The sequence below is a fragment of the Morus notabilis genome, unplaced genomic scaffold (genome assembly GCF_000414095.1).
Source record: "Morus notabilis unplaced genomic scaffold, ASM41409v2 Scaffold685, whole genome shotgun sequence".
Taxonomy (NCBI): domain Eukaryota; kingdom Viridiplantae; phylum Streptophyta; class Magnoliopsida; order Rosales; family Moraceae; genus Morus; species Morus notabilis.
The window spans coordinates 216,632-227,016 of record NW_010363506.1 but is presented as its reverse complement, the minus strand read 5'-3'; the positions used below and the strand labels follow the sequence as shown (position 1 = coordinate 227,016).

Sequence of the window (10,385 nt, the reverse complement as noted above, 5' to 3'; positions counted from 1 at the left end):
GCGAAATTGTGTCCTGTAGACGTTGATCGGCCCGATCCCAATCCTTAATGCAAACCAAGGTTTCAACAATATCCCTTTACAATGCATTCTGGCATTCCTCAAGTATTCTTCCTGTCGTACTGAAGGCTTGTTTGGATGAAATAGTGGACACTAGGATAAAAAAATATATCCATTGCTAATCGAGTTAGGATTGGCCAAGTTAATGCCCATGCCCTCCACCGTTGAACTAAGTTAAACGATTCTCTAGTACCGTCGATTACTAAGCCTTCACTGAGGTACGCCATAAGCTCGTTGAAGCTACTGCCGCTGCTGCCATTGTCACTTGTTGATGAAGATCCACTCCCAGCTTCTATTTGAGTTGTCTTCTTCTTCTTCTTCAACCCAAAAACATTCAAGAATGAATGTGGGTTTTCGTCTTGTTGTTGCGGTTCCTGTACTCTAGAGTTTGTGCTTCTAAACCTAATCTCATATTTATTATAGATCGAATATATTTTTACCTTTATTATTGGAAATTGGTCCGAACAATTGATGCCTAAAAATTCATCTAAGTTTTCTAAATCACTTTCTAAACCTTCTAATTTTAATCTAGGATCAAAAATAGTACGTAAACCATACAACAACTGCAACTTAGACCAATATTTTTTAAATTTCTTTTTCATAGATTGGATAGGAACTCCTAAGATTGGGTCCTCCCTATATTCGCTAAATAAAATACTAATTCTTAAAAGTTTACCTAAAGCTAAAGATGATGTTAGGTAATATATTCTACTAAGTTTTAGAGTAACTTCATGAAACCTACTTAAAAATTGATACCAACTTCAGCAATTTGCCAATCATATGCGTCTATATGTCATACTCCTACTTTTGTACACATATAGTTTGTTATAGCATCCTTATAAGGGATGCATTGTTGAAGCATTATATAAGTTTAGTTTCATCTTATAGGCATATATCTAACGCTAATGCTCTAGGAGGTATATTTAATGCTTGTAAGAACCTAAACCAATCTTCTTGTCTTTGGTTACTACCTTGAATCCATGCAAGATTATCTCTAATTCTTTTAATGTGATTACCCATTTCTTTTAACCAGATTTAACTATTAAATTAATTACGTGACATGCACAACGTTGGTGGAAAATAGTACCGTCACCTTATCAACATAAATCATTTTCAAAGAACTCAATTGCTTTTGTATTAGTGTATTGGCACTAGCATTATCTAATGTTATAGCCATTACTTTATATCTTAATCTAAATTCATCAATTAAATTTAAAATTGTATTATATATTAAATCCGTGCTATGTGATCCTAGAACACATTTAAAACTTAATATTCTCTTACCTAAATCAAATCCTTTAAAGTAATGTCTGGTTATAGTTACATAATCTTTATTGGCAACGACAGATCAAATATCTGGTATTAACACAACGCATCCGCTAGTCGAGTGTAAAAGGTTTATTAATGCTTCTTTTTTCTTAGATAATTTTAATAAATCTTTCCTAAGAGTAGTTTTTGAAGTGAACTGTGCATTATGATTATGTACAACCTTAATATATCGTTGCCAATTAGCATGCTCTACAAAACTAAGTGGTTGATCTAAAGCAGCTATCATTCGCGCAACTTCCATACGATCTACTTGCGGATCGTATTTCCAAGTGGTTAGACCACCGGTTGCGTGATCAAAAGATAATTGTGTTTGACGGAGTTCGGGTCTGCCGGATTGGCTAAGCTTTTGAAGACATTTTTCGGAGTGTCTTCTCAAGTGTGTGGTGTCGTGAATAGTATCACCTTGTAATTTAGATAAACAATATTTACACTGAGCTATATGTTTAATGTTACCTTCATTGTCGATCTCCTCAATTGTGTCGAAGTGATCCCAAACTGTCGAGGTGCGCTTGTATTTCCTCCTGGAGGTTGCAACACTTGCAGACGCAGACGCAGTCACACTTGCACTCACCGCTTCTCCACACCCACCACCATTGCGACCACAATCTCCAGTACGTCCACCAGGGCTCGGATTAGTAGATTCATGCGTAACAAATTCATTAGTGGGAAATTGCCCTTCTTTCACGTTGTGTTGGGCATCAACGAGAATACCACTATAACCAAAAGGATCCATTATAAAAAAATAAGAGCGATTTGAGAGAGGGAGCTTTAGGATAATGTGATAGTTTTTGGAAAAATTATGAGAGAGATTTGAGAGATTGAGAGAAATTGAGAGAAATTGAGAGGGATTGAGAGAGTTTGAGTGAGAAAAATGTGTGGGGGATGAGGGGTATTTATAGAAAAAATTTTGGGTTAAAAAATTGATTTTTTTTTGAAAAAAATTCGGATGCAATGGCTACTTTTGGTTTCGGCAGGTCGGGTTCGGGCAACGGTAAAAAAACTAGCCATTGGACGGGTTTTTGGGCAATCGGGCAATTCGGGTAGGTCAGGCAATTCGGGCAAATCGGGTTTTTCGGGTTTCATGTCGGGTTGGGCTCCAACGGTCAAAATTCAGGTTTTTGGGCAATCAGGCGGGCAAATCAGGCCTGACCGGAAAAATTCAAAAAAATTCTGGCAGACGGCGGTTAACGACGACAACACGGCGCGCGCTCCAGCGTGGTGTCCATTTTCGGGCTGCCCAAGCCCAAGCCCGAAAATATAACGTTGGACGGGCCGGCAATTGGGCCTGCCCGCCGAGCCGAAAAAATTTAGGCCTCGGGCCGGCCTGCCAGCCCAAAGTTCCAACACGCATGGGCTACTCTATTCGTTTTAGTGGGAACGGGAAGCTCATAGTTTTTCATTTTCTAAAACCGGATATTAATATTTGTCAAGATATCTTGTACATAGATTAATTTGCCCACATATTTTTCTAATGTGCGCGTTTAAAATTTGTCACATTCTAGTATATCTGTTTTTTTTACCATTAGAATCACAACTTCAACTTTTTGTTATAGTATTAAAATTATTTTTATTACTACAATATTATTTTGTCTCATATAAATTCACTTTTCAACTCACTTTTAAGCTCGAGCTCTTAAATAGTAAGGCATTGTTCAATTCGCAGATTCGAGTTTTCAATTCGAGTTGAGATGTGATTTTATGTGAGAGCTTTTTACTGTAACAGAAAAAATTAAATGTGACTTTTTATGATAACTTTTAACTGAAATAAAACTAAAATTAAAAATTTAATTAGTAAAATGAACGAGTCTTAAATGAAGCTTTGGATTAGTATTCCAGGATTAAGGGGCCTAAAACTGCCTGGGAAAAGCAACTTTGGCGTCTCAGACTTCCAGTACTGTTCCCACTAATGCACAAAAGCATGGCCATTGAATGTCGTATTCAGAGTGCGGGAATTCATCTTTGATTCCCTAAATGATGTCAACCAATAACACATAATTAAACCACTAGATTGGTTGGTCTAACTGCAAATTCATATCATGTAACTCTACTATAAAGATATACATCTCAAATCCCTCACCTCAAATTAAAACAAAAAATAAAATATTTAAATACATGTCACATATATAATAATCGTCAGTAATTTTAAATCTTATTTCATCACAAGTGTAAAGTTCGAATTCCTCACTCTAAATTCTTTAAAAAAAAAAAAAAAACACATACACAATAAAAGACACACATATGATATTAATTTCACATTCACGTACGGTTAATTACACATAGCAGTATATATATTGATTAGATAAATAATTATGACATTAAAAATAACGATCAATTATTGCATGTTAGCAGATACATTAGCTTATTATAAAGCCATGCAAGAGGCAAAAGGTAAATTATAATAAAAGGAAAAAGAGAAGTATTTGAGCTAGCTACTGCTAGCCTCTTCTGCTGCCACCGTTGCCTGCCCTGCCTGATCGGCTCGGTGAGGAAGAGGGAGGATCGTGGCCGCGATTTGCGATCGGCTCATCGTAGTCGTTGGCTCTCACACTCAGTGATCTTCCCTTTGTCCCCAAAACAAAATTTTCATCTGTTGCACATGTAATGATCTAAGCCAATGTTTAATTAGACAAAATAGCATTATTGGAATACTACTTATGATCATCATGATAAGTACAGAGACCTGAGCTCTTAAGGAGAGACCATTAATTTTCTAAAAGGAAAGAGGAAAAAAAAACGGAATATTTCTCATTTATATATATCATGTAAATTATATATTATTTTTCTAAATTTTGGTTTATGCTTTCCATTGGCGCTGTACATAAACCAACCAACCAAAAAAAAGAGAAAAATTTCTGGATAAGAATCAATATTAAAAAAAAACAGAGAGAGAAAAGAGGAACGAAGGTTGTCCACTTGCTTATATATAAATAATAATGTACAACTTGAACTAGTTAATTACTCGGTTTAGCAAAGACAAACATGGACATGACTGTAAACGCGGAATACAGCTGGTGATGCACGAACCTCAATATATACCTCCACTGATATACATATCTAGATATATATATATATATGTGTGTGTGTGTGTGTGTGTGTGTGTGTGTGCGCGCGCGCGCGTGCGTGCGCGCATGTATATATAATTCAAGTTCATGTACAGAAAGTTTTAAAGACTGCACCTAGATTTTCCACTTCATGCATGTAAATGCTTCCTGCTAAAACAGACAGTTTAGAAGAAAGAAATTGAAAAAGTAGCTTGAATATTATTTTGTAAAACCATCCTTTTTTTAACCCTAGCTTATAAACTGATCCTTATTTCTAGAATGTTTTAAGGGCAATGATAGCAAACTGGTTTTGGGTTTGATCTGATATTAAATATGCATTCTTGCTTGTGTTACTTTGTAAATAAACTCCAAAAACCCAGATTTTTGGCTCTCTCAAAATAATTTCTAGTGAAAAAGGACTAATAAGTTATCGTGAGGCAAAGAAATTAACGTACCCGAAAGTAACATGGTGGTTCTAGCAGAACAGCTCAGTACTGTAAAGGAAATTAGCAAGAGACACAAGCACAGTCGAGCTCCCAATCGCATTTTGATCTCTCTCTCTCTCTCTCTCTCTAGCCAGTTTCTCTCTATATATATATATATATTAGTTGAGACTCGTGACTGCATATATATATATATATATGGATATATATGAGCGAGAGCGAGAAAGCAATATGGAGTATATTTATAGGGTCAATGCAAGGGAAAATGTTAGGGCCTGGTGGGACAAAACGTGGCCACTGGGCAAACACGAGACTTTAACAGATTCTCTCTTTTCGAAATGGTTTTTCTCTTTCTTAATTTATTTGTTGGTTTTCTAATTGACTTTAAAGGCAACAGCTAGAATTTAAAAAAAAAAAAAAAAAAAACGGCAGCATCTAACTCTCTTAAGTTCGTCACTTTAGGGCATGGTGTGCCGTTGCAAGATAATAACAAGGATATGTTTACTTATGAGAAGGAGATTGATATTGAACCTTCTAATTTCGGGTTTAGCAAAAATTAATTAAAGAAAGAGGTGGGAGGAGTATTTCTCTTTCAAATCCATTAATGCTTTTTTACTTACAAAATTATAATAGTATTGTTTTAGTTCGAATCACATTATCTGATAAAATTAGAAAAGAAAATCGTGGAATTAAAACCCTAGCCGTCAGAGTTTTAGAGAGAGAAAGTTAGAGAGAGGTGCTCTGTAACAAGTTTAGAGGAAGAGTTCTCTGAGGTCAGTGATCCGACTATTTGCCAGAGCCGGCCTCCAAAGTTCGTCGGAGAAATCGCAGAGGTCACTGGCGTCGGGTTCGTGCCGACATAAAATGTAGTTAGTCACTGAAATGGAGTTGTTCAATGGGAAGCAGTTTCTGGTCTTCTACCTTAGATCTAGGACGTGTTCGCCTCAGAATTCTGTTGAAACTCTGGGAACTAGATCGTGGAAGGGAGACGAGGAAGGTGGTCCGGAGCGTATCGTAGTTGCCGCTCGTTAGCGGAGCCGTGTCTCCGGTGCTTTTGTCACCGTTTTAGGAGCTTTTCTCTTGTGCCACTCCTATCGTGTTTCACATACCTCCAGCGTTGAGGGGCTCGATATTGTTAGTTTGATTTCTTGGGATCTTTGTAGAGTTTTCTTTGTTTTAATTTGTGTTGTAATAGCGGTGATGGTGTCCCCATCTACCGGCGTTAGGTATTGTCTATAGTAAGGGTGACAATTCGTGCTAGTGGGTCGTGTTCGTGTCAACCTGTTTATTAATCGTGTCCGAAAACATTAACCCAGACATGACCTGTTTATTAAACGTGTCAAAAATGTCAACCCAAAGGCGACCCATTTATTAATCGTGTTAATAGTGTCAACCCGTATAATCCGTTTAAATTAATATATTGAATAAATAATTAATATAATAATGACTTTTAATATGTCATATAAGCTTTCATGTTATATCACATATTATTATATTACAGATGACACATATAGTTAATCGTGTCAATTCGTGTCATTTCGTGTTAGGAGGTCAACCCTAACCCAACCAATTTATTAATCGTGTCCATCTGATTATGACCCAAACCCATTTATATTAAATCCAAACCCGCTAACTTCTTGTGAATTTCGAGTCGTGTCGTTACTCAGATTGCCAGCCCTAGTCTATAGGGTGTCCTCCACACTGCTCTAAATCTGAGTTATGTAGTCCCCTTTAGGGTGTTCTCCACACTGCTCTAAATTCGAGTTATGTAGTCCCCTTTGGGACTGAGATATGGTTCATCTGGAGTCATTTTGAAGTGACTGAATTCTATTATAGTGCCACTAGTTGGAGGAGTTCTCTCCGTTATTGGGTAAGGGGTGCGTTTGTATTGTCTAGTCATATGAGTAGCACCCAGTTCTTAACTCTAGTGCCCTTTAGTGGCTTTTTAATGAAGTTATGTGATAACTCTATTAAAAATAAAGTTATTTCACTATTTTTGTGCATTTAAAGTCGCTAATTTTTGAGTTTTTGAGTTTATTTTATTTTATTTTACTTTATTTTGAATGTTAATGAATTTATTTTTCATTTTAGATTTATTTTAATTTATTTTAGTTTTAGTAATTTTTATTTTAATTTTCCTTCTAAAATAATTAATGTTCTCATTTGTGTAACAATGAGGCTTAAGTGAAAAGTTTGAAATGTAATAGAGGTCAAAAGTACAAAGAAAAAGGAGCCAAATTGAAAAGATAAAGCTTGATTGGGGTCAAAATTTAAGAGAAAATTCAAACCAGGACATATCCACGCGTCAACACTCATCAGCTAGCGAGTGAAATTTTCTACTTTGCGCTCCCATCTATTCTGCATGCACCCTCGTTCTCACTCTCTCCGCTTCTGCCACATGGATCCCACTAGCTCCTTCACCACTTCTAAGTCGCCACATGTCCAGTTGACATCAGAAACCCTTGAGCCTCTCTCTTCCTTCACTAACGCAGAGGTATAGGAGTGATTAATATCCCATCCTTTGGCAGCCGCCAGAGGAGGGAAGCCATCTTGCTCTCTAAGCTTGGAGCACAGAGCCCGAGAAAACCAAAAAGAAAAAAAGGGAGAAGCATTAATAAGGTTTTATGCCATTTTTGTGAAAAAAGATAGAGCTAAATCAATGCAAAACAGAGAGGAAAAAGAAAAGGGGGCCAATACTCAGAGAAGGATTTTTCCAGCTTTCTTCATCCAGTGAAAGCTCGCTTGAAAAAGAGAAAGGAGGAGAAAAAGATTGAAACTCCAAAGCAGTTGAACTCTTTTCTATCTCTCTGTTATATTTAATTTCTCTCTGGGTTTGCAAATTTTGTTGAACAATGAATTATACTGAGAATTTGATTTTTTACAAATTCAACCACAAACTAAGTTGTTCTTAGCGCTAGGATTGTTAATGGAACCAAGGTTGTAAGGATGATGGTTAATATCTAAGTTGTTTGAGTTTTTATTCCTGTTCATTTATGTATGTTTAATGCTTATTTCTATTTTTGACTGGGCATCAACTATATGATACAAGACTTAGATTAATACTAGAAAGGTTAATTTTAGTTGGATATAACATAGATGATGCAAGTTCAATATGTTGTTTAAGTATATTGATTTGTGAATGGTATACGAATATATTATTCATCTTGCATAACTAAATGGAACCAGTGCTAAGATTTGTAGTCTGAGAAGTAGATTCACATAGGAATATACTGGAAATGGTTTGAAGAATTTAGGTCATAATTAATTCGGAAGAATTTTATGCAAAAATTAAGTTTTAGTTAACTGGAATAAAAATGTTGTAGCATTCCTGTAGCATTTTAAAGCCTGACTTACAACTAAGGTGAAATCAATAGTCCTAGCCCATTTAATCATTGAATTAAGATCTATAGCTGCATTCTCATTATCTTTACTACTTCTTGGTGTATTTACATTGCTTCCTTTCTGTCCAATTAGTTTATTGAATTGTAGTTAGTTGATTCTTTTATCAAATTTGGTTTTTAAGGTGACTTTTACATTCTATTATCGGTGACTCAATCCTTATAGGTCGACACTCTTATTCACTCTTTATTACTTGATTGCGGCACGTGCACTTGTGAGCATAAAAATCACGCAACAAGTTTTTGACGCCATTGTCGGGGATTGAAATCATTGAGAATATTTGTAGAAGTCATTTTATTTGTTTATTTTATTTTATTTTTATTTGTTTCTAATTTTTTTCTTTGAGTCATTTGTTTTACGAGGTACTTCAAGATGTTTCATCAACAAGTCATTGCGAGTTTTGCCCAACAACACTTGGAGCCATTTTATGTCGCTTGGGGGAGATTCAATGACATGGTAGAGAGATATTCCAACCACAATCTTTCAAATCAGTTTCTAACTTTCTGTTTCTACAATGGGTTGGATGAAGCAACAAGAAGTTGGGTGGATTATAGAGCGTTGACAACCGGTGGTCACTTGTTAAATAGAAGCCATAAAAGTGCAATGTACTTATTGAATGACATGGTGGATTTCGACTACCACTGGCATTGGGATCCTTCACTGCAGGGTTGGAGTCATCCATATCCTTCATATATCTCACACCCCGATATTAGAAACCAACCATTCGAGCATCAAAAAGAGAAGAAAATGAGACTAGAGGAAGCAATGGCTGAGTTGGGGAATGCTATCAACCATTTGATAGAGTGGACCAAGAATCTTAAGGTTGAAAATCAAATGGTGAATAATCAAATGTGGCTTGATGATGGTGACTCAAACAACCAAGGTTGGGAGAGTGAAACGAATGATATGGGAGCTTCACAGGAATTTGAGCCTCTAGAGGAAATAGAGCCTCAGGATGAAGAGAAAGAACCATTTGAAGTTGTTTTAGCTCAATCTTTCACTAAGTTGGACTATCACATGACCGATACCGATGTACCCTTTTTAGTTCAAGAGATGTCCTTCCAAGGCCATGATTTTTATGAAGATCAAATCGCAAGCATGGTTTTGGATAGCCAAGTGGAGCGTGAAGAGCATTTTGAAGGGATGCCAGAGGAATTCCTACAAGAGGGAGAGATAAAAGAGTTGATGGAGGATGTGGAAGCTCACGAGACCATTGGTTTGAGCTCATCAATGGCACTATTGTATACACCTTCATACGACCCATTTTGGCTATCATCATCACCCCCACCATACTACATTCTTTATGAGCCCGAACCAAAAATGAAGTTCTCCAATCAAGCCCATCACTTCTCAAAGGCAAATCTTATTGGTGCAGTGTGCCTAAATTGTAAAAATCATACCAAGCTTAAGGGCGTCACAAGGAAAGACCCATGTGTAGTGTCATATGACACTTACTATGGGCGGAAGCCGCTCTTTGATGAGCGCTTCACCAAGAGTCTAGCTAAAGACGTTAAAGCAAGCGCTCCTTGGAAGGCAACCCAAGTTTTTTAAACCTTTTTCTTGTTTTCTTTCATTTTAAGGTTTTTTTTATAGAAACTTTTTACTTTGCTGTGGTGGTTCTCTTTTGTAGGTGCAAGTGTTGGAGCTTAAGGGATGATTTCAATTCAAGAGAGCGAGCAAGCATTCAAGCCTAAGCGCCAAATCGACATAGGAGAGTTTTCTTTAAACCTTTCCTTGTGTTTTTTATTGCCTACACATTGAGGATATTGTGCGTGATAAGTTTAAGGGAAAACTTTGTTTGTCGTTGTATATGTCTTTGCTTGTTTTTGTATCTTAAAAGAAAAAAAAAAAATAAGAGTCTTGTGTTTTCTTGAGTTAGTGTGTTTTTGTGGTGAATTCTCTTGAACCTATGATTAATGCGATTAGATTGAGCATAGCTTTTAGAAAATGATAATTTTCTACTAAGTTTTGTGCTTGAATTCATTTGATTGTCTTATTCAAAGATTGTGATTTGCTTCATTTGAGCACTTAGCCTAGTGTTATTGATTCATTGAATTTCTAGAGAACGATTGTGTAAATGTGTTTTATTCTTAGGTCTCACAAACTTTAGAACTTA

The 10,385-nt window shown here is 36.3% G+C and overlaps 2 protein-coding genes across 2 annotated transcripts; one reads left to right on the top strand and one right to left on the bottom strand.

Moving 5' to 3' along the window:
* Window positions 1-3,821: 3,821 nt before the first annotated feature.
* Window positions 3,822-4,978, bottom strand: LOC112092767 (protein PSY3-like). Its single transcript, XM_024169720.1, has 2 exons — window positions 4,883-4,978; window positions 3,822-3,973 (listed from the first exon to the last, which is right to left on the bottom strand). The coding sequence occupies exons 1-2, from the start codon at window positions 4,971-4,973 to the stop codon at window positions 3,822-3,824; spliced, it is 243 nt and encodes an 80-aa protein (XP_024025488.1). The 5' UTR covers window positions 4,974-4,978.
* Window positions 4,979-7,344: 2,366 nt separating this feature from the next.
* Window positions 7,345-10,049, top strand: LOC112092766. Its single transcript, XM_024169717.1, has 2 exons — window positions 7,345-7,656; window positions 8,642-10,049. Exon 2 carries the CDS (start codon window positions 8,642-8,644, stop codon window positions 9,818-9,820), a length of 1,179 nt encoding a protein of 392 aa, XP_024025485.1. The 5' UTR covers window positions 7,345-7,656; the 3' UTR covers window positions 9,821-10,049.
* The last annotated feature ends 336 nt before the right edge of the window (window positions 10,050-10,385 follow it).